General features: G+C 40.4%; 1 protein-coding gene across 1 annotated transcript; it reads right to left on the bottom strand.

The window, feature by feature from the left end:
* Positions 1-1,785: 1,785 nt before the first annotated feature.
* Positions 1,786-25,352, bottom strand: rabl3 (RAB, member of RAS oncogene family-like 3). The gene is made up of 8 exons (XM_048541501.2): positions 25,112-25,352; positions 18,966-19,057; positions 12,828-12,957; positions 10,012-10,126; positions 9,057-9,207; positions 7,992-8,063; positions 6,154-6,192; positions 1,786-3,875 (listed from the first exon to the last, which is right to left on the bottom strand). The coding sequence occupies exons 1-8, from the start codon at positions 25,155-25,157 to the stop codon at positions 3,807-3,809; spliced, it is 714 nt and encodes a 237-aa protein (XP_048397458.1). The 5' UTR covers positions 25,158-25,352; the 3' UTR covers positions 1,786-3,806.
* Between the last annotated feature and the right edge of the window lie 15 nt (positions 25,353-25,367).

The following is a 25,367-nucleotide window of genomic DNA, read 5'->3' as shown; positions in this document are numbered from 1 at the left end:
GGTTTCCCATAAAGCAGGAAGAGCTCACTATGACTTTGAGCTCTCCTGCCATGACCTACTCTTTTAAACCTTTAAGGATATGTTTAATATCAAAAAATATCAATTCCTCAAGGGCCTTCCATTCCTGTTTTTCATTACAAAAGTATGTACGTTTAGAATTTATAAACTCTGAAAGAGACATTACAAACTGTGATAAAAAAAGTTATAAATATTTATCTAATCTTACCTACTACTTACCAGTCACTCTCTCCCTTGGAGCCTCTATTCCTGTAGCAGGACAAGAACACTTTGGTTTTCCGGAGATTGCAAGAACAGTACACCAAGACCATAGTCATAGTAGGATGACATTGGTGACTGTGAATAAAGTTCATGGATTTGGGAAGGGACAATAGAAAAAGGTTGGAAATGAGACCTTAGGATAGAGATGTTGATGATATTAGCAATATATATTTATGTGGAAAGCAATGAGAGAATTATTTACTCTTTACGATGCAAGTATTATCAGCACAAGGAATGAAGTTTGAATCTCTCGATTCATGAGCAGGAGGTGAACCTCAAGGAGATGAGCTCAGGTAGCACATGATGATTGAGGGGGAAATGCAAAGAAATATGCAGGTTCATTGGTGAGGGTGGCGGAGGAGACATATTTTGATGTGGTCAGCAAAGGGAAGGGCTGAATGGATGGTCTCCTACTTTGGCATGATTGGAAGGGGCAGGTGAGAGAGCTTTAAAGAATTTTTCATTTTGTTGGGTGTTTTTCAAGGCCATTTCAACATACTTCTAGACACTGCCTGTTAAATTTCTTTAATTACTTATTTTCCAGTGGTTGAAATAGCTCTTACTTAAATCAGGTCTTTTGATTAAAAAAGAGATAGGAGCAACATGACTTCATTCAGCCCATGGAGACTGCTTCACCATTCAATAGGATTATGGCTGATCTGACTGTGGATTTATTTCCACTTTCCCAGCTCAATAACTCTGGGCTTCCTCGCAGATCTATCCCAAATGAGATCTAACAATCTTCATCCTTTAGGTGATTTTGAAGTTACCTCATATTCTTGGTCTCTCTAGCTTTAACAGTTATCTGTTTGTACACTGGTTTAAGAACTGTGCACTGGATACAGGTACTCTCTAAGATTGGTTCAGACTAATTTAGTGTAGCCCTAATCAGTTTCCAGTAGTCTTCATTCATTGTTTTCTATCAATTTTAGTGAAGACTGATTTCAGAAAAGTGGTTAATTGATCTATCAATACTGATTTGCATCTAGCATATTACAGATAAGTCATTTGTATTTTATTAGCTAGTTCAATAAGTTTGATTTTAATGTTGGCTCAGAAGCTAAGGAACTGGTACTTTGCAGCTGCTTTGTTCTCATTCCTCGGAGAATACCAAGTTCAACAAAAATACAATGCTGTAAGAACAAAGCAGCCATTTCATGCTTCTGTTGGCAATGCTCTCTCAACTGTTAATGTAGAGATGATTAAAACTCACTTTCCCAAGTGGTTGCAAATAAAGCTGTCGGGGCATGAAGGAGAAACATGGGGCATATCAGGTTAATGTCTTATCATTCCTATAGAACAGTATTTAAAGCTCTGTGTGTATTACCTTGTCTTGCTGGCTGACCTAGGAATGTTTGGCACTAATAACTAGATAGCCGAAATGGAAAACATTTCATCCCCCAGTGTACAAATACAGTCTAGCTGTGTGTTGGAAAAATAAACTTGATTTGTTTCAATTGGAATATTTTTGTAGATTTCAAATTATATAAATTTCAAGACAGCATCTTAACTTTAAGAAGTTTAATTATAAACTCCAGAATGTGCATTACTAAACAATAGTTAATAAATAATTTACTTACAATGTACTCCTACGAAACAAGCATCAAGTTTTAAATTTTCTTTTTGTAAACCTGGACTCTCAATTATACTCCAGCTTTAGAAATAGAATAAATCTCAATTTCACATCACGTGCTTTCAAAGAAATTTGTAGCCGTATTACAAACAAATTTACAATATATACTTTTGCGTGGTTTTACAGCAGAAAGGAAACATTTTAAACAATATGTAGTCAATAAAAAACTGCATAATCAGTTTATGCAATTACAATAGATAGAGAATCCCTCTTTAACTTTGAACTGTTGAAATGAAGATTCAAAACATGGGCTCCCAAATATTCCTTCTGTACTAAAGGAACCATAACAAGTGTTTTGGAGTTCCAATAGCTTTAATTATCCAATGTTTAATATAAAGGCAAGCTTGTGTAGATAACGGGCCAAATGGACTTCTTGTACAGTGTAACCATTCTATGGTCAAAATATCTCTCCACCAGTTTTAGGCAAGGATAGATAATGAAGCTAGTTGAAGGTAGTGTTGGGAAAGACATAACTAAAAACATAGGAAAGAACCCTTCATTAGTACCATACTGCTAATGCAGTTCTGATGGGGATTGCAATAATACCTATCCTCAAAACACCTTTAAGGCAATGATGGAGGGACAGTAATTTGGAAAACAGCTGAAGATACACAATTGCAAGGTTCAAAGAAATTCATTAGATTTGTGGCTTTGCCTTTGAAATTTTCATAATGCAAAATAATGGCAAAAGATGCTAACTTACAGGCCATTTAACCACTGACAATTCATAAACATAATATTGAAGATATTTTGTTACTCAGGAAGAGCAATTACTTCAGATGATGTTGTGCTCCATGTCTAAGAAGGTAGTTAGCCGATTAAGTGATTGTCTATTGCCCATGGCGAGATTTAAAACTATATTTGTGCACATGTTTACATACAGCATGCTTCAAATAACATTGAATCCACCACTCTGAAAAGCTTTGGTTGCTTATTAGAGAGCTCTAATAAATGTTTACCCCTTTTCTCAGCCTACAAACACCTGAGGAGCATGTATTTTGAGTGTCAGTGGTCCCTGGGAACTATGAGTGAAGAGGTCTCAAGACAATTCTAGATAAATACAGTAACAGGCTCAGGCAGATGCTTCCAGATGCACGTTAATTTTTGTAAATGAAACAGTCTCAAGAAAAAAAAAATCAGAACAATTAAATCTATGTTCCTCACATTTTTGAGACTGCATAAAAGATTCAACAGCTCAATCTAATTTGATTGATTTGAATAAGACCTTTATACTGCATATAACTTCATTGCGCTTTTCATTTGATTGAAGTGTTCTCACCATATCAAAACACAGAATATTTCAAAAAGTGTAATTTACAGATTGAAGAGGATACTTGAAACATGCACCTTTTCAGCAATATAATGAAGAATTCAGATAATGCAAGATAGTTTTGCTGAAAAACGTCACACATGTCAATGCTTTTCATCTTGCACCCATCAGGACATTCACAAGATCACCAATGTAAAGGGGGGCACAACACTTTATACTGCATTAGCAGAAGTGCCAATTGGTTAGCAAATGACTTTGATTGTACAGACTGTGCCATGGAGATGCACCAGTTAGATGACGATTAATAGTTAACTTCAAACATTGATTCTGGTCAATGCATTGCTGTCTCAAGGCAAATCACAAAAAGCTTCAAAAAAAAAAGAAGAAAATATCTCCTTTTTCAGCAATACTTGATTTCTGTGCCACCAAATACATGAAAACATATTTATTTTTCAACAACCTCATACTGCTCAATCTTCACCATCTTTTATAGAAAAAGAGAAAGAGGGAAACCATTCCTGAAAGAAAATTGTCCCAAATATTTAACCGTGTAATCAATGTGTGATGTCGTGAGCTGAGCAGAAGGCATTTGCTGTCATACATGCAAATTACTGGCAATTCTGCTCAATCATAATGAAGAACCTTCAACGTGCCTGCTGCTCCAAATCGCTTTCGGTCAGCAAAACCAGGGATCTGTTTAAAAAAAGTACATCTTTCAAACAAATGCAAATTACAATTGTAGTGTTCTCTTGGTTTCTGTGCAGTCTGAATTCAGTTGCTAATCTCAATGATTGACATGACCATGAAGACACGCTGTACTTTGCTGATTACCCAAAGAGAGGTTATCTGCCTCTCCAAATAGAACATCATCTATAATAAATAACAACTTTGCTTTGCTGAATTAAAAAGGCCAAGATGCAGAAAAGGCCTTCGAAAAGGACAACAAATTCAAGTCAGCATTGTTGGAAGTTAGTAATTGCTTAACTCTCATCTAAACATACATAGGCAATATATTAGCATAGCTGAGAAGGTAAGAGGGCTAATTCACTTAAGAATTTGTAGCTTTCCTGAGCTATTGTTTAAACATAAGATTACCACTCTTAGCGAGTGAACTATCAACAGAAGCGTGGTTGAACTGCTCATAATTATAGCACACCTCATAGTTAGTTTCAGAAAAACTTACTGTACAGAGTACAAAAATCATAACCTTGTGCGAGCATGAACATTTTGATACAGGAGTTTAGGAACATGCTGGGGCACAGCTGACAAAGCCTCATTAGGACTGTCTGCACCTAATCTAGGAGTTATTTACTGGAACTAACATAATGCTATTTTATAATGATCCAATTTAAATTTCAGAAATTTTCATTCAAAAAGCAATGTTATATTGGCTGGAAGGTAGGAAGAAATAGAGATGACAGGAGATCATAGAATCCCTACAGTGTGGAAACAGGCCCTTGGCCCAACAAGCCCAAACCAACCCGTGGAGCATCCCACCCAGACCCATCCCCCTATAACCCACCTAAGTTATATATCCCTGAACACTACGGATAATTTAGCATGGCTAATCCACCTAGCCTGCACATTTTTAGACCGTGGGAGGAAACCAGAGTACGCGGAGAAAACGCACATAGACACGGGGAAAATGTGCAAACTCCGCACAGACAGTCGCCCGAGGGTAGAATCGAACCCAGGTCCCTGGCGCTGTGAGGTAGCAGTGCTAACCAGTGGACCACCGTGCCGCCCCAATGGAGGTAAGAAAGACAGCAAAAAAGACGGTACTCAATTGTTGACTTTAAGACAAAAACTAGAAGCTAAAGTGAATTGTGGTTTTGTAGCATTCAAATTTCTTTGTTGTGTATTGCTTTTGTTTTTCAGACTTGCATTCATATCCAGCCAGACAGACAATCGTCTGTAATTGCAGGATTCCACAAGTTATTGCTGGGCTCAGGCAGAAGTATTGATTGACTTTAATCCAGTAAATTACAGATGAAGTATCAGGAAAGGTGGACAGAACTTGCATTTATATAACATCAATGCCCTGGTGGTAATATCGCTGGACTGTTAATCCAGAGACCAAGATAACATTCTGGATTCAAATCTTGCTATGGCCCACAGTGGTATTTCAATTCAATAAATGTCTAGAATTAAGAGCCTTGTGATAACCAGGAATCCACTGCCAATTGTTGGGAAAACCCATCTGGCACTAATGCCCTTTAGGGAAGGAAACTGCCATCTTAATCCGGTCTGGTCTACATGCGAATCCAGACCAACTGCAATGTGGTTGAATTTCAACTGCCCTCTGGATAACTAGGGATTGGCAATTAATACTGCCTAAAAGTGATGCCCTCATCCCAGGAATGAATAAAGAAAAACAAACAACTTTATCTTCATCAGGAGGTTCAAAAATACTTCACAAGTAAGTTACTCAACAAGTATTGTGAATACAAAACCAGCTGCCAATCTGCACACCAGATTCTGCAAGTAGCAAAAAGAGTGACTAATTAGTTGAAAAAAAATGGATAATAGCTAGAATATCTGAAGCACTGATTTTATTTGAAAAATGGCTCAGGGTCTTTTAATGAACAGGTAGACTTGGATTTGTAATGTAAGTGAGGGAAGGTACTAGAAAAATGCAACCTTCATTGGGCACTGCACTGAAATGTAAGTATAGATCATATGCCCAAATCCTGAAATATGCACTTAGTTAACAACATTTTGACACGCCGGTTGTGACTAGATGTGCCAAAGCATGGAATGTGATCTAGCGCTGGATGTTATTCTGAAGCTCTGCTCTAAAACAAAATCATACTGAGCAGATTGGTTTGATCCTGAAATTGGTACTGATTGAAACACGTGAATTTGAAAAACCATTACTAGAATTACCAAATTTAGCTGAAGCACTATACTGGGGAGGTAAGAAGGTAGAGTCTGGCTTGGCAGAAGAATATAAACTTAAAGATATACGTACCTGATTACTGTCACGTGAAAAATACCTCCTTTCTATGACCTGAAAACATGAAACATGGCAATGGTAGATGGAGATACAGAATGGAGGAAATAATGTGCTTCAATCATTTGAGAATTAAAAGGATGCAGCATCATGTGACTGTTTCAGAAAATTGTTTGCAGTGTGATTAAATTATTCACTAGTTATACAGACATCCTCAGTACACTGTCTCTCCGAGGAAGAAATATATTTCTCACGACAATAGGACACTGCATTGAACACAGTCAATGATTTGATGCAGGATTACAAATTGCAACAAATCCTACAAATTTACATTTTCATTTTAACATTACATCAAAGCAGCAGTGAAATTCATAGTTTGAGGAGACAGGAAAAACAACAGATCACTCGTCATAATGATTAACATCCAGAACATTAACACAAAATGGGGCTTTTGTACGGAGCAATTTCCATAAATGCAATGAAAGAAATTCTATACAGCTACTAAAAACCAAACTTTTACTTTTGGAAAAGTTCATTTTTTAAGCTTCCATCTTAATCTGAACAAAATCACTTGTTTCACTGGCTAAAAATCTAAAATTAAATATCACTGCATGTTTAATCCAATGACACATTGCCTGTACTGTGTATTTATTGAAACTTGCTGCAAGATAGATCTTCCCAGACATACCATGTGGATTGTTTTGTATATATATGTACTGGATTTGCTCAACTTCTTTGATTCATTTCATGGTTTCATTGCTATCTTTCCATTTGATTTGGGATAGTGTGGAGATGACATGTAATATTGAATTGCCCAACCCATTATGGAGTAGCTGAATTCTTACAGGAATAGTGCCAGAAGACTGGAGGGTAGCAAATGTTGTCCCCTTGTTCAAGGAGGGGAGTAGAGACAACCCTGGTAATTATACTTCAGTTGTGGGTAAAGTGTTGGAGACGATTACAAGAGATAGGATTTATAATCATCTAGAAAGGAATTATTTGATTAGGGATAGTCAACACGGTTTTGTGAAGGGTAGGTTGTGCCTCACAAACCTTTTTGAGTTCTTTGAGGAGGTGACCAAACAGGTGGATGGAAGGTAAAGTAGTTGATGTGGTGTATACGGATTTCAGTAAAGTGTTTGATAAGGTTCCCCACGGTAGGCTATTACATAAAATACGGAGGCATGGGATTGAGGGTGATTTAGCAGTTTGGATCAGAAATTGGCTAGCTGTTAGAAGACAGAGGGCGGTGATTGAAAGGAAATGTTCATCCTAGAGTTCAGTTACTAGTGGTGTACTGCAAGGATCTGATTTGGGGCCATTGCTGTTTGTCATTTTTATAAATGACCTGGATGAGGGCATAGAAGGATGGGTTAGTAAATTTGCGGATGACACTAAAGTCGGTGGAGTTGCAGATAGTGCGGAAGGATGTTGCAGGTTACAGAGGGACATAGATAAGCTGCAGAGCTGGGCTGAGAGGTGGCAAAGAGTAGTGTGTGTTATCTACAGGATGCACTGCAGAAATTCACCAAAGGGCCTCTGACAACACTTTCCATATCCAAAATTGCTACCATCTAGAAGCGTACCTACAAAGGGTCTACAGCAGTTCAAGGCAGTTTGTCACGACCTCTTCAACAGCAACTAGGGATGGACAAGAAATGCTTGCCCAGCCAGCAGCAACCACATCACTTGTGGAAAAAAAACTGATTCTTAGGGCTGAGACTTCCTAAAAGGGTGTAAATGATTTTACTGGAATTTCCAGCAAATAATAATTGTTCAATAAGATTTTCAATTCATTGATCATTCATGTGTTGTACAGGATTAAGATTAGTTACAGCAAGAATTTAAAAACCTACTTTATCAAAAAAGCGGCTCAGTTTCACAGCATTGGAAGAACCTGCAGCCAAATATCGTGGATTGGTACAATCCTAAAACAAATAGTAGAAAATGCATCAATAAAACAGCAGTCCAACAGTAATTATTTAAGCAAAACCAAAATACTTTGGAAGCTAGAAATTTGAAATAAAACAAATACTGGAAGAGAAAAACCTGACAGGCCTGGCAGCATCTGTGGAGAGAAAAACCACAATGTTTCAAGTCAGTGACCCTTACTGCAAGGCAACAGACCCGAAACATTAATTCTGTCTCGTCATCTCTGGTGATGCTGCCAGCAATTATCCAACTTTATGCAAATTAGTTTATACTACTTGCTCTCTTCCCACTTTAATAACACTGAATTTCTTTGGGAGCTTAGAAAGTAGCTATTGGTTATTATTTGGGATATATCTTTCTTTTAAAAAAACTATTTCGATCAGTGGATTAATTCAGCCTATGTATAGCCAAGATGTCCTGATGCAACCCAGCATGTAGCTCTGAGTTACCACATGGTTCATGATTAGCTCATTTTAAATGCGACAACAGTGAAGGCTGAAAAGTTGACCTCAGTCAGAGGAAGTGTAAAACAAAATCAAGCAGGGTGTCTGATTCAAAACACAATGCAGTGATGACACTGCTAGGAAATATGAATGTGGAAATGGATGGTCTTGCCTGAGAGAACAAGAATGAAACAAACATGATACTGCATTGGGTTGCATTTTCACCTTAATGGTGATGGTTAAATTTTAAATTTGAGATGTTTTAATATAATGAACGCCATTATTAAGAAATCAAAATTAACTCTAATCTTCACACTCTATCAAAGCATTATCATTTTAATTTCTTAACTGAAGACCAAACCGAACCAGCACAGCTTTCTTGGACACAATGTCAGAGATCCAATTTAGTTCAGTCCACCCATTGCTATAACAAAATCATGTAATTATTATAAACATAGAATCACTGAATGTAAACTTGATATAATGGAATACTTTTCTAAATTCACACCTATAAGAATTTGAATCAAAAGTATAAAAAGGACACACCAGATTAATTTCTTCAGCATTGAAATCTTCTGCCAAGAATGCAGTCCTTGTCAAAACTTCATTCCTTTTAGTTTCATGAATCTGGTCCAACTTAGTACCAATGACCAGTAACGGAATCTGGTTATCAGCAAACTGTTCACGATCATAGTCCCTTTGAAGACAAAAAGGTTGAATTTTGGCTTCTATATGGCTCATGTAAACTTGGAATTACAAAAGTGAAAGACTAAATTTGATGCTGAGTAGTAACTGTGTTCAGGGTTGCATTCAGTTTTTCCCCACACCCCACAGCAGCTGAACTTTGCTTTCATTTACCACTGGGTGCATCTTCTCCATCCATTGATTGTATTTCTTATTTTAATTCACCATCTGATGACAAATCCCTCATCCAACACTCTGCACTGGCTGTAGTTTCCCCTTGGTTATGGTTAGTTGCCGTCCAAACTTGTCTCTTCCCCCGATTTATTCGTATTCTCAACAACAAATGGTTTCAAAGCTTCAACCTCCATAACCCCACTGATCGGAATTCACTTTTGTTATCTTTTGCTCTGTTGTCTGAATTATCTGATCATTGGCTTTCCTCATCCTTTTGACAGGATTTCCTAATCCAGGGAAGCAATTCTACCACTACTCCCTGGCACTGTCCTCTCTCCACTCCATCTTTCCTCCTCCTACTCATGCTTCCCTCTTTCCCCAGTTTCGTACCCCAAAATCCCTGTCCATCCATTCAGATGGATTCCAGCTCCCCATCAAACCAAGCTGACCTGAAAACAACCAATTTAAATCAAGACTAGCCACGTGCAAAACTACACAAAACCAACCAAATTGAGTATTGTCTGTTTACTCTTAATGAAGTTCAATAGTACTCATAAAACTCTTAAGTCATCAAAAGGTTTATTTCAGTAGATCTACTGCTATTTCTTGCAGAATTCAGATTATAACAGAAGTAATAACGTACCCGTTCGTCACGATGACTCCAGTAGGAGATGAATCCTTATTTAAAGCTTCTAATGACCATCTGTAGAGATTCTGGGATGACTTTTTGTTTGTACAGTCGTGCACTAATATTACACCTATAAAAGCCAAAAAAGATAAAACATCAAAACCATAATTAGAAAGACAAAACCTTTGACTGGTCCAGTCACCCAATTATAATGCTGTTGTCAAACTAAATATGCTGACGGATGGGACTTTACTGTAGGAACTCATGTAGATCTCACCAATATTGCAGTAGAAAAAAGTAAATACCAAAAAACTAATTCTCAAAGCCTGTCTACCAACGACAAAAGGTAAAATAAAAATCAGAACAGAGGAAGGGTCACTGGACCCTCCAGCAACTTGTGTTCTTCTTCCTGATTTACAGCATCTGCAATTCTTGTGTGTTTTTTTTTAAACAAGGAAGAGACTAAAGATTCTGATGGTATACCCTTCGCTGGCCTGGATGTACGTGGATCCAACAATACTCAAGACACTCAACAGCAACAAGGACAAAACAGCCTGCTTGTTTGGCATCTTATCTCCCACCTCAATCAATTGTTGACAGCAGTACGTACCTTATGAAGGGCCAACTGCACCAAATCGCCAAGTTTTCTTAGATAGCATTTACAAACCTGTGATCTTTACTTGCACATGCATGGGTGCACCATAACTGGTAAATGCTTCAAGCCAAACATCATTCTGGCTCGGAATGTATCACGGTTCCTTCAATGTTTCTGGGCCAAAAACCTGGAATTCCATCCCTAACAGCACTGTATTAGAGGTACAGCAGATAAAAAGCAACATTTCAAGAAGGTGAGGTAACAAAGTGTGGAGCTGGATGAACACAGCAGGCCAAGCAGCATCTTAGGAGCACAAAAGCTGACATTTCGGGTCTAGACCCTTCATCAGAAAAGGGGATGGGGAGACAATTCTGAAATAAATGCGGGGGGGGGGGGGGGGGGGGGGGGGGGGGGGGGGAGGGAAAGGGAAGAAAGCGGGCCTCTATCCATCTTCGGTCTGCCTCCCCCTCTCTCCCTATTTATTTCAGAATCCTCTCACCATCCCCCTTTTCTGATGAAGGGTCTAGGCTCCACACTTTGTTATCTCCGATTCTCCAGCATCTGCAGTTCCCATTATCTCTGATCACAATTTCAAGAAGGTATTTCATCACTATCCTTTCAATGTAAATTAAGGTGAGCAACAAATTCTGGCCAGCAGAGTGCTAAAATGCCACAAAACAAAAAAAACACTTAAAATTGTCACCTGATGTAGAATTGTAAGCTGTTGCCAGTTTGACCTGGTATTAAACATCTTTGTATCGACATTGCTGATTAAATAGGTTATTGAAGAGTGCCTGGAATATGTTGCCAGAGGTGGTGATGGAAGCAAGCACAATAACAGCATTTAAACAGCACCTGGGCAAATACATGAATAGGGAAGGAACAGATGGATACAGATCTTGTATGTGAAGATGGTTTTAGTATCGAAAGGCAAAATGTGTCAGCGCAGGCTGGGAGAGCTGAAGGACCTGTTCTTGTGTTTTGTTCTTTGTTATTAATTCAAAATTCTGTATCTCTGAGAATAAACTACTTAGTGATTGTCAGTCAAGCTTCTGTTTCCTGATACTACAGTGAGGCTCAAACACTCAACTTGCTGCCTGAGAAATGAGAATAACACTAACTGCACTAAGTTGTCAGCATTTTTAAAGTCAAATGTCAAAAACACCTCATTCCAGTTGTACATATGCAGTATAAAGGTTTTCCAAGACTTTTCCAAATATTTTTATTACAAACTTCATACAGAATTTTGTATAATAGAGCAATTTGTGCTCTATTAGGGAATGCTTACACATTCCAAACAAACCCCGAAATTTTTTTGTCAAAGAACATCAACTGAATAACATGAATGGAGTGAAACTGAATTTGAAAATAAACCAAAATTCAAACGTGAATAAATTTGTAGTCAAACTATTTATTTTCTCTCCAACTCCTGAGGAATGGAGACTGTTGGAAGACGTACTGTTTCACGAACAGACCATCCGGTAGTACACGATGCGCTGTATGAAATACAAGCTGGTACTCTTGACATCACATTATTTAATTGCTAACCTGTCTGCAGGGGAAGTAGAGGTTAATTACAGCAACAGCAAATCTAAAGTTACGCAGATGAAAAACGTTTTGGAAACCTAAGAACCTGGTAATTTTCTTAAATCTTAGGAAGAATTTTAAATCAGTTGGCTTAACCAGAAAACCTGCAGGAAGTAGTTTTGATTCATTCACTTTAAATCTCTTTCTATGAAAAATATCACAGGCAATTTTTAAAATATATAACAAAGGGCAAGGCTTGAGTTTGAAGGTGACATTTCAAAACACTGATATAACAAATTTCAGGACAAAAGTAAGCAATCCTGACTTGAACCAATATCTACGACCGATTTAACTCCAAAATATACAGTAAAGGACCATTTATAGCCAATTTAAAAAACAATAAAACAATCATATCACTAAAGGATTTGTAAAATAGGATTGAAATGTAAGAAATTGGATTTTCTGTCTGGTATTGATAGGAATTTTTGGTCCAAAATACAATTGGTAAAGTTGAATCCATACATTATCTTAGAAGTTTTCAGTTAAAGAAAACATCACAGATTTGATGAATTATGTTGTTTCTTTGCTTAAGATTCTATAATTTTAAGATTTGAATAGTTTATGCAAAATAATGCAGAGTACAAAAAAAGGATTCAATTTATGCATAATTACAGACAAAAATGTTGAAAAGCAAAAGTTGCTTCCATACCATTCACGGAGTTGTAAAATACAGCTCTAGTGCTTTTAATACTGCTGGCATTGCCCACAGATCCACCAACATCCCAAAGTTCGATGTAATACGTTTTCTCAGCTGGCGTGCCTTCTTTATAATCATGAACCTGAGTTAAAGAAAAAGAATAAAGTTTATAGAAATTCTACAAAAGTCAATTTCTATATCTACAAAAAGAATTCATTAAAACCAGCTAATAAAACCAGCATCATGATCATAAAGTACTTTTCAATGAACAGTTCATGAAAACGCAGTATAATCCAGGTACAGTACCATTTAGTAGCATGTGACTATTCTTTAGGAAACAATTCTTAATTCATGACAGTAAAATCATTATACAAAGCCTTGGCAGATTTAGAAAACATTGACAAATATTTATCCTTAAGTACAGAGCTGGTGCCAATGGATTGGAGGATAACAAATGTTACATACACTTAGTCAAAATCAGGGAGAAGAACAAACTTAGCAAGCATGGGATAACAAAGTGTGGAGTTGGATGAACACAGCAGGCCAAGCAGCATCTTAGGAGCACAAAAGCTGACGTTTCGGGCCTGGGCCTTTCATCAGAAAAGGAGGATGGGGACAGGATTCTGAAATAAATAGTGAGAGAGGGGGAGGCGGACCGAAGATGGACAGAGGAGAGTATAGGTGGGAAGGTAGGGAGGGGATAGGTCGGTCCGGTGAGGATGGACAGGTCAAGGGGACGGGATGAGGTTAGTAGGTAGGAAATGGAGGTGCGGCTTGAGGTGGGAGGAGGGGATAGGTCAGAGGAAGAACAGGTTAGGGAGGTGGGGACGAGCTGGGGGAGGAGAGATTTTGTAGCTGGTGAAATCCACATTGATACAGTTGGGTTTCAGGGTTCCCTAGCGGAATATGAGTTGCAACCAGGAACAGCAACTCATATTCCGCTTGGGAACCCTGCAGTCCAATGGTATCAATGTGGATTTCACAAGCTTCAAAATCGCCCCTCCCGTTACTGCATCCCAAAACCAGCCCAGCTCATCCCTGCTTCCCTAACCTGTTCTTCCTCTGACCTATCCCCTCCTCCCACCTCAAGCCACACCTCCATTTCCTACCTACTAACCTCATCCCGTCCCCTTGACCTGTCCGTCCTCCCCGGACTGACCTAACCCCTCCCTACCTCCACACCCATATTCTCCTCTCCACCTATCTTCTCCTCTATCCATTTTCGGTCCGCCTCCCCCTCTCTCCCTATTTATTTCAGGATCCTCTCCCCATCCCCCTTTTCTAATGAAAGCTCCAGGCCCGAAACGTCAGCTTTTGTGCTCCTAAGATGCTGCTTGGCCTGCGGTGTTCATCCAGCTCCATACTTTGTTATCTCAGATTCTCCAGAATCTGCAGTTCCCATCATCTGTTCACAATCACGGGCCTGTTTAAGAATCGGAGGAAGGGAAGCTTTAAGAATATACAGGAGTACACTAATTCCACCTGAACAAGCGTGGAATCATGAAGGAGATCCATCATAATTTTATTAAGGACAACACATGCTTTAATAAACTAAATTAATGTATTTGGCAAGGTAATAAAAGAGGGTGAATAAGGCAAACGAAGTTGATGTTGTATAAATGGGCTTTCAAAAAGCTTTTGTTAATTTATCACAGTTTGGCATTATTATTATTACAACAAGCCTGTCTTCACTACTAATCCTTAAACTGACTTTCAAAGTACGGCTATCCTTAGGAGATCCCTCTCTTTAGCCAAAGTTAAGTAAATCTTCAGCTTTGTTTAAACCGATAACGGAGAAAGGAGGGAAGTTATGCGAGGAGTGAGATTCTTAATGAGTACTTTGTATCGGTATTCACTGAGGAGAGGGACATGACAGATGTTGAGGTTAGGGATAAATGTTTGATTACTCTCAGTCAAGTCAGCATAAGGAAGAGGGATGTGTTAGGTATTCTAAAAGGCATTAGGGTAGACAAGTCCCCAGGTCCAGATGGGATCTGCAGCAGAATACAGATAGATTGGAGAGTTGGGCGGAGAAATGGCAGATGGAGTTCAATCCAGGCAAATGCGAGGTGATGTATTTTGGAAGATCCAATTCAAGAGCGAATTATACGGTAAATGGAAAAGCCCTGGGGGAAAATTGATACACAGAGAGATCTGGGTGTTCAGGTCCATTGTACCCTGAAGGTGGCAACGCAGGTTGCTAGAGTGGTCAAGAGGGCATACGGCATGCTTTCATTCATCGGATGGGGTACTGAGTACCGGAGTTGGCAGGTCATGTTACAGTTGTATAGGACTTTGGTTCGACCACATTTGGAATACTGCGTACAGTTCTGGTTGCCACATTACTAAAAGGATGTGGATGCTTTGGAAAGTGTGCAGAGGAGGTTCACCAGGACGTTGCCTGGTATGAAGGGCACTTAACTATGAGGACAGGTTGCGCAGATTAGGATTATTTACATTAGAAAGATGGAGGGTGAGTGGGGACCTGACTGAGGTCTACAAAATCATGAGGTATAGGCAGAGTGGATAGCAAGAAGCTTTTTCTCCAGAACAGGGGACTCACTTACTAGTGGTCATGATTCAAGGTGAGAGGGGAAATGTTTAAAAGAGATATGCATGGAAAGTTCTTTACGCAGGGGGTGGTAGGTGCCTGGAATGCGTTGCTAGCGGAGGTGGTAGAGTCAGGCATGATAGCACCATTTATGACGAATCTAGACAGATACATGAATGTGCAGGGAGTAGAGGGATACAGATCCTTGGAAAACAGGTAACAGGTTTAGATAAAGGATCTGGATTGGGGCAGACTTGGAGGGCCGAAGGGCCTGTTCCTGTACTATAATTTTCTTTGTTCTTATTTTGTTCTTTGTCACAACCTTGGTCTTCTCAATTTGAGCAAGAGTTCCTTCCACATTCTGTGTGGTAAACAACAACAACTGGCTACCTTTCTTTTCTCCTTCATGGATCTTTGGGGACTGACCATCTTCAAGAAGTTCAGTGATATTTAGGAGAATCTGCCAACGCGTCATACAATGATTTTCAAAGGACTCTTCCCCTCTCAAAGTCCATTTAAGTAGGAATGCTAAATAACTATCTTCTAGACCTCAACTCTAGTTGATGATGGAATTGAAATAGTTTAAAGTAAAATCATTTATAATACCTGACATTCTAAACTATCCCTCCTCTCCCTGTACCTTGCAGACCAAAAGTCTATCTGCCATCAGCAAAACAGTTGAAGAGCTAAAGGTGAGGAACCCTTAGTAGGCAATGATCACAAAATGATGAATTTACTCTGCAATGCGATAGCGAGAAGACAGAATCAGATGTAATGATTTTACAGTTGAATAAAGGCAAGTACAGAGGCATGAGGGAGGAGCTGGGCAGAATTAACTGGGAGAGGAGCCTAGCAGGAAAGACAGTGGAACAGCAATGGTAAGATTTTCTGGGAATAATTCAGGAGACACAGCAAAAATTCATTTCTAGGTAAAAGAAGCATACTAAAGGATGAGACAACCACAGCTGACTAGGGAAGTCAGGGATAGCGTAAAAACAAAAGAGAAAGCATTTAATAAGGCAAAGTACAGTGGGAAGACAGAACTGAGAAGCCTATAAAGACCAACAGAGGACAACGAACAAAGAAATAGGGAGAGAGATTAAATAGGAGGGTAAGCTAGTCAATAATACAAAGGATTGCAGGAGTTTCTATAGATATATAAAAGGGCAAAATTGAGGCAAAAGTGGACATTGGTCAGCTGGAAAATGACACTGGAGAAGTAGTTTGGTGAACAAAGAAATAGTAGAGGAACTGAACAAGTGCTTTGTCAGTCTTCATGGTGGAAAACACGAGCAATATCCCAAAACTTCAACAAGAGTTGGGAGGCAGAGGTGAGTATAGTGACCATCACCTAGCAGAAGATGCCAGACAAAAGTGAAAAGTCTCAAGGTGGATGAATTACCTTGAACCAGACAGACTACACCCCACAGTTCTGAAGGAGATAGCTGAAGGGATTTGAGCCATTAGTGGTGATCTTCCAGGAATCAGTAGAGTCAGAGAGGGTCCCAGAGGACTGAAAAAATTGGCAATGTTTAAAAGGGGAGTGGACAAAAAATGGAACCTTGGTCATTGGTAAAATTAATGAGTCCATTGCAAAGGAGATTTCGGAATACTTGGAAGAGCATAATAGAATAGGGCAAAGTCAGCATGGTTTCATCAAGGGGAGGTCATGCCTGACAAATCTGTTCGAATTCTTAGAAGAGGCAATAAGCAGGTTAGATCAAGGAGAACCAACGGATGTTTTTAATCTACTTAGACTTCCTGAAGGCCTCTGACAAGGTGCTATACAGGAGGCTGCTAAGTAAGTAAGGGCCCATGGTGTTAGAGGAAAGGTGCTAACATGGATAGATTGGTTGTCTGGCAGAAAGCAGAGAGTGGAGACAAAAGAACCTTCTCAGGATGGCAACTGGTGGCCAGTGGTGCTCTGCAAGGGCCAGTGTTGGGACCAAAACTTTTCACTTTATACATTAATGATCAAGATGGAGGAACTGAGGGCATTCCGGCTATGTTTTCAGATAATACAAAGAAAGGTGTAGGGACTGGTAATATTGATGAGGGAGGGAAGCTGCAGAAGGATTTAGATAGGTTAGGAGAGTGAGCAAAGAAATGGCAGATGGAATACAACATGGGAAATTGTATTTGCACTTTGGTTGGAAGAATGGAGGCATAGACTATTTTCTAAATGGGGAGAAAATTCAGAAATCCAATGTGCAAAGAGATTTGGGAATTCTAGTCCAGTATACTCTTCAGGTACACTTACAGGTTGAGTTGGTAATTATAAAGACAAATACAACGTTGGCATGTATTTCAAGCAGAGTAGAAATATAAAAGCAAGAATGTTGTTCTGAGGCTTTATAAGGCTTCGGTCAGGCCATATTTGGAGTAGTGCGAGCAATTTTGGACACCACACCTGACGAAGCATGTACCAGCCCTGGAGTGAGTTGAGAGGAGGTTCACTAGAATGATCCCAGGAATAAAAGGCTTAAAATAAGAGGACTGTTTGAAGACTCTAGGTCTACACTCGATGGAATTTAGAAGAATGAGAGGAGATCTAATTGAAATTTACAGAATACTGAGCAGCCTGGACAGAGAGGTCGTTGGGTAGAGGTTTCCATTAACAGGAGAGACAAGGACCCAACGGTACAGCTTTGGAGTAAATGGTAGACCCCTTTAGAAGGGAGTTGAGGGGAAACTTCAGCCACACAGCATGAATCTATGGAATTCATTGCCACAGAAGGCTGTGGAGGCCAGGTATTTGAGTACATTAAAGACAGAGATAGATATGTTCTTGATTGTCAAGGGGGTCAAAGATTATGGGGAGAAAGCAGAAGAATGGGGTTGAGAAACTTGTCAGCCTTGATTGAATGGTGGAGCACACCTGATTGGTCAAATGGCCTAATTTCTGCTCTTAAGTCTTATGAAGCTCACATCATTGTATCGTCTTCCTGGTAAAATCACACATCTTCTTCCATTCCTCCAATTTACCCTAACTTAAAGGCAACCCCAAAATATTACAACCTTAAAACTGAATTTGTAACAATTCTCTATCTTTGTTCTTTTAGTCTTTCTCCAAGTCATTCCTTGCTGAAGGGTGAATTACATAAACTTTAGCCGTAGACGTTGTCCAACGTATGCATGCCATGTCACTGTTTAAACCATTTTTAAAAATGTACTTCTTTATCTTTCTAAAATAGTTTTGTATCTTAAGTCTAGCATTTCATCCACTGTCTGAGGAAATTTAATGCAAGCAGTGTTATCTGAGTCTGAAAAATCATTCATAAACAGATTTCTTGGGCCTTGATGGTAAAAAAAGCCTTTCACTTGCGTTTAGAGCCCTCTAAACAAACTAATTTCTGTATGCAAATTGAGAAGTAGTTGTGTTAGGGAGTATTTATCCACAACTTTTCTCCATACTGGCAAACTTGCCCAAACCAAGAAGATTCCCCTTATACACAGTCAGTAAGAATGCACAGTTACATCCAGGACCCACGAATCAAGACAGTTTTCTTTCTTACAGTAAGCCTCTGAACCAATCATTCGCTTGAAGCAAAAAGCAACTTTCACATTTATTAACAAACTCTGTCCTCTGTCACACATACCCTCACATCAACTGAGCATCCAACTGTCCATGATGGATTTCCCAACACCTGGTTGTGGCACAACAAATGGACAAGAGATGATTTCCCAACTCCTGGAAAATTAACAAAGTGAAAACTGAAAATGGAAGTTGGGGTGGAACGTGCATTACCTAGCACTGCTTTTAACATAATACTGACAGGTGTAGACAGAATTATTCAACTTCCATCCCATTAACATGGTGTTCAAGAATTCTTAGGTAACAGATTATGTAGTTGTAAACAAAATTAGATACAGCTTTTCTTACATTACAGCTTTGATTACAGTTCAAAACACCACTGGTTGTAAATGTTTTGAGATGTATTTTTAGAATAATGGGAATGGAGGTCAGGGCAGTTGAACGTTCCTCCTGCAGAATGTGGGAGGTAAGGGTCACCGCTAGTGTCCCTGCTGACTACATCTACGGGAAGTGCACCCAATTCCAGCTCCTCAAAAACCGTGTTAGGGAACTGGAGCTGGAGGAACTTCGGATCATTCGGGAGGCAGAGGGGGTTATTGAGAGGAGTTACAGGGAGGTAGTCACTCCTCAGGTACAAGAAAAAGGCAGACGGGTTACGGTCAGGGGACAGAAAGGGAACTGGCAGGCAGTGCAGGGATCACCTGTGGCCATTCCCCTCAACAATAAGTATACCGTTTTGGATACTGTTGGTTGGTTGGTTGGTTGGTTGGTTGGGGGGGGGAGAGAGGGGAGGGGGGGAGAATGACTTACCAGGGGAAAGCAGTGGGCCACAGGTCTCTGGCACAGAGTCTGTCCCTGCTGCTCAGAAGGGAAGGGGGAAGAGGAGCAGAGCAGTAGTCACCGGGGACGCCATAGTTAGGGGGACAGATAGGAGGTTCTGTGGGGACGAGACAGACTCATGGTTGGTGTGTTGCCTCCCAGGTGCCAGGGTGCGTGATGTCTCTGATCGTGTTTTTGGGATCCTTAAGGGGAAGGGGGAGCAACCCCAAGTCGTCGTCCACATTGGCACCAACGACATAGGTAGGAAGAGAGATGGGGATTTAAGGCAGAAATTCAGGGAGCTAGGATGGAAGCTGACAGCTAGGACGAACAGAGTTGTTGTCTCTGGTTTGTTGCCCGTGCCACATGCTACTGAGGCAAGGAATAGGAAGAGAGAGGAGTTTAACACGTGGCTACAGGGATGGTGCAGGAGGGAGGGTTTTGGATTCTTGGATAATTGGGGCTCTTTCTGGTGTAGGTGGGACCTCTACAAGCAAGATGGTCTTCACCTGAACCAGAGGGGTACCGATATCCTGGGGGGGAAATTCGCTAAGGCTGTTCGGGTGGGTTTAAACTAATTCAGCAGGGGGATGGGAACCAAAATTGTAGTTCGAGTATAGAAAAGGTTGAGAGTAGGGAGGTCCAAAATAAAATTTCAGGGACGCAAGATGGCACCAGCAAGAAGAAGTTGGTTTGAAGTGTGTCTACTTCAACGCCAGGAGTGTCCGGAATAAGGTGGGTGAACGTGCAGCATGGGTTAGTACCTGGGACTTCGATGTTGTGGCCATTTCGGAGACATGGCTAGAGCAGGGTCAGGAATGGTTGCTGCAGGTTCCGGGATTTAGATGTTTCAGTAAGAACAGAGAAGATGGCAAAAGGGGCGGAGGTGTGGCATTGTTAGTCAAGGACAGTATTACAGTTGCAGAAAGGATGTTTGGGGACTCGTCAACTGAGGTAGTATAGGCTGAGGTTAGAAACAGGAAAGGAGAGGTCACCTTGTTGGGAGTTTTCTATAGGTCTCCGAACAGTTCCAGAGGTGTAGAGGAAAGGAGAGCAAAGATGATTCTCGATAGGACTGAGAGAGACAGGGTAGTTGTCTTGGGGGACTTCAATTTTCCAAATATTGACTGGGAACACTATAGTTCAAGTACTATAGATGGGTCAGTTTTTGTCCAGTGTGTACAGGAGGGCTTCCTGACACAGTATGTTGATAGGCCAACAAGGGGCGAAGCCACATTAGATTTGATACTGGGTAATGAGCCTGGCCAGGTGTTAGATTTGGAAGTAGGTGAGCACTTCGGTGATAGCGATCACAATTCTGTAATGTTTACTTTAGTGACGGAAAGGGATAGGTGTATACCACTGGGCAAGAGTTATAGCTGGGGGAAAGGCAATTACGATGAGATTAGGCAAGATTTAGGGTGCATAGGATGGGGAAGGAAACTGCAGGGGATGGGCACATTAGAAATGTGGAGCCTATTCAAGGAAGAGCTCCTGTGTGTCCAAGATAAGTATGTAACTGTCAGGCAGGCAGGAAGTCGTAGAGTGCGGGAGCCGTGGTTTACGAAGGAAGTGGAATCTCTGGTCAAGAGGAAGAAGGCGGCTTATGTTAGGATGAGATGTGAAGGCTCAGTTAGGGTGCTTGAGGGCTACGAGGTAGCCAGGAAAGACTTAGAGATCTCAGAAGAGCCAGGAGGAGGCATGAGAAGTTGTTGGCGGATAGGATCAGGGTAGAGCCTAAGGCTTTCTATAGGTATTTAAGGAATAAAAGAATGATGAAAGTAAGATTAGGGCCAATCAAGGATAGTAGTGGGAAGTTGTGTGGAGTCAGAGGATATAGGGGAAGCACTAAATGAATATTTTTCAACAGTATTCACTCTAGAAAACAACAATGTTGTCGAGGAGAATACTGAGATACAGGCTACTAGGCTAGGTGGGATTGAGGTTCACAAGGAAGAGGTATTAGAAATCCTACAGAGTGTGAAGATAGATAAGTCCCCTGGGCCGGATGGGATTTATCCTAGGATCCTCCGGGATAGTCAGGGAGGAGATTGCCGAGCCTTTGGCATTGATCGTTAACTTGTCATTTTCTACAGGAATGCTGCCAGATGACTGGAGGATAGCAAATGTGGTTCCCCTGTTCAAGAAGGGGAGTAGAGACAACCCTGGTAATTATAGACCAGGTGAGCCTTACCTCAATTGTTGGTAAAGTGTTGGAAAAGGTTATAAGGGATAGGATTTATAATCATCTAGAAAAGAATAAATTGATTAGGGATAGTCAGCACGGTTTTCTGAAGGGAAGGTCGTGCCTCACAAACCTTATTGAGTTCTTTGAGAAGGTGACCAAACAGGTAGATGAGAGTAAACCGGTTGATGTGTATATGGATTTCAGCAAGGCGTTCGATAAGGTTCCCCACAATAGGCTATTGTACAAAATGCGGAGGAATGGGATTGTAGGAGATATAGCAGTTTGGATCGGAACTTGGCTTGCTGAAAGATGACAGAGGGTGGTAGTTGATGGAAAATGTTCATCCTGGAGACCAGTTACTAAGGTGTACCGCAAGGGTCGGTATTGGGTCCACTGCCGTTTGTCATTTTTATAAATGACCTGGATGAGGGCGTAGAAGGATGGGTTAGTAAATGTGCAGACAACACTAAGGTCGGTGGAGTTGTGGATAGTGACGAAGGATGCTGTAGGTTGCAGAGAGACATAGATAAGCTGTAGAGCTGGGCTGAGAGGTGGCAAATGCAGTTTAATGCAGACAAGTGTAAGGTGATGCACTTTGGTAGGAGTCACCGGAAGGCAAAGTACTGGGCTAATGGTAAGACTCTTGGTAGTGTAGATGAGCAGAGAGATCTCGGTGTCCATGTACACAGATCATTGAAAGTTGCCACTCAGGTTGACAGGGCTGTTAAGAAGGCATACAGTGTTTTATCTTTTATTAATAGAGGGATCGAGTTCCAGATCCAAGAGGTTATGCTGCAGTTGTACAAAACTCTGGTGTGGCCGCACTTGGGGTATTGCGTACAGTTCTGGTCACCCCATTATAAGAAGGATGTGGAAGCTTTGGAATGGTTGCAGAGGAAATTTACTAGGATGTTGCCTGGTATGGAGGGAAGGTCTTATGAGGAAAGGCTGAGGGACTTGAGGCTGTTTTCGTTAGAGAGAAGAAGGTGGAGAGGTGACTTAATTGAGACATATAAAATAATCAGAGGGTTAGATCGGGTGGATCGGGAGAGCCTTTTTCCTAGGATGGTGACGGTGAGCAGGAGGGGGCATAGCTTTAAATTGAGGGGTGAAAGATATAGGACAGATGTCAGAGGTAGTTTCTTTACTCAGAGAGTAGTAAGGATATGGAATGCTTTGCCTGTAATGGTAGTAGATTCGCCAACTTTAGGTACATTTAAGTCATCATTGGACAAGCATATGGACATACATGGAATAGTGTAGGTTAGATGGGCTTCAGATCGGTATGACAGGTCGGCACAACATCGAGGGCCGAAGGGCCTGTACTGTGCTGTAACGTTCTATGTTCTATGTCAGGAGATACACAAACACAATTCTTTTCTCTTTGGTTCTAAACTAAATTAACCAAGTTACAAAAAAAAATCAGCTTTCATTGCATATCCCACATTTAACCATTCTGGAACATTCTATCAACAATGCTTAACTGACTGTGCAGTACAAATACGTAACCATAGCAAATCATATAGAAGATATGAGTAAACGAATGACCTACTAATGCTCCTAATTTGAATATTTGTAAGACTTGAACATTTCTGGCGACAGAATTGCATAAAATAGATCACTTAATAGGGCTAGCATCATTAGAAGTGCAGTGAATCTAATGTAGAAGATCACAAACACAGAAAAGAATATTGTCAATTCTAATAGCTCACGAAGATCAGAAATTCATTTAAAAATGAAATTGTATCTATTAAAGAGTTAATTCTACTTCAAAACAAATTGAGACAGCACGGTTCCTAACATATATTTGAAATACTTGTAAATGAGATATCGTTTTCAATATTAACATTCCCACAATAATACCAAGGGTTTAACAAATAGTTTCTAAATATTGATGACAGAGTAATTCTTAACTATTGGAAACACCACATATTTATTAAGAGTGCTACAGACATTAGAAATAAAAACAGAAAATGCTGGAGAATCTAAGCAGGTCTAGTAGCATCTGTGAAGTGAGAAACAGAGTTAACATTGTTAACAATGTGATGCTTCAGAATTGAAGGGAACTGGAAAAGTGTTGGGTGGTATGTTGTAGATAATGGAGGAAGGAGGAGCAAGTGGAACAGATGGTAAAGATGGCCCATAGCATAAAGCAAAAGGAGTGCTAATGGTAAAATTTATAGTTGAGTATGTATTAATGGTCAGTGTTAACAGGAACAAGGTAAGATCTACTTAGAGCAAATCGATGCAAACCAGAGTTGAGGGAGGCTAAAATCAAAATCGAAGGCAAAGTTCAAGGTCTGAAATTGCTGAATTCAATATAGAGTCCTGAAGACTCTAAAGTTCCCAAGTGGAAAACAAAAGTTCTGTTCCTTTAATTTGCATAAGGCCTCACTGGAAGACTGCAGTAAACCTAGGACAGAGTTGTTAGCATGAGAGGGCAGTGCTGCACTGCTAAACAAGCAACCAGAATGGTAGGGCCATTCTTATTGAAAGGTTGGTGGTGTTCTACATAGTAGTTACCTTGTCAACATTTAATCTCATCAATGTAAAAGGGACAGTAATGTGAAAAGACATTACAATAAACAGGATTGTAGCAGGTACAAATAAATCACAGCTCCACTGCAAAGGTGTGTTTGGGGACTTTGATAGTAAGTAGGGAAGAGGTAAAGGGATTAGTGTTACATCTTCTGTAATTGCATGGGATGATGCCATTACAAGGAGGGAGGGCAATGAGAAGTGTTCAGAATGAACACTGGCAGAATACTGACAAGACAGGGAAAGCAAAAGTATTTTTGGTTGTGACATCTTGCCAGAGGTGGCGGATATAGCAGAGGATTATGCTTTTCATGCAGAAGTGATGGGTGGTAGGAATAGGAAAGTTAGTACTAGGGAAATCTGTCAGTGTTCTGACAGAGAGGGGCAAGGAGTGAAAGTAAAACTGCGGGAGACAGATTGGACACGAGTCAGTGCCTGTCAACAAGGGGTGAGGAATAAGGAAAACATTTCTAGTCTCACTGAATTCGAAATGTTAACTCCGTTTCTCTCTCCACACATGCGCCAGACCCGAGTGTCTTCAGCACTTCTTGCTTTCATTAAATATATTTATTGTTTTTTTCGAGAATGTGTTGTGGGCAATTTGCAATCACGTTGAGGCTAGCTCCAAGTCACTGTTAGACGGTGAACTGAGTCTGAACCTTTACCTGAATCCCCCAACACCAACACCTTCACCCGCTCCAAGGACGCCATCACACTAACTCGTTCAACCCAGCCCTCAGGTTGCCGCCGCCACCAGAGATTTTAAACAAACGCTCGCTTGGATATTTCTCGAGCGGGAGGGAACCGGTCAGCCTTCGCCAGGAACCACCTCAACCTGTCGATAAAGCTCTGCCCGGGTCAATCGCCGGCTGACCTCAGCAGCCGCGCGCGAACGTCATCACGCACAGACCTTTGCGCCGC

The sequence above is a fragment of the Stegostoma tigrinum genome, chromosome 12 (genome assembly GCF_030684315.1).
Source record: "Stegostoma tigrinum isolate sSteTig4 chromosome 12, sSteTig4.hap1, whole genome shotgun sequence".
NCBI lineage: Eukaryota > Metazoa > Chordata > Chondrichthyes > Orectolobiformes > Stegostomatidae > Stegostoma > Stegostoma tigrinum.
The sequence above is the reverse complement of the archived record's forward strand: the minus strand, read 5'-3'. Positions and strand labels throughout refer to the sequence as shown.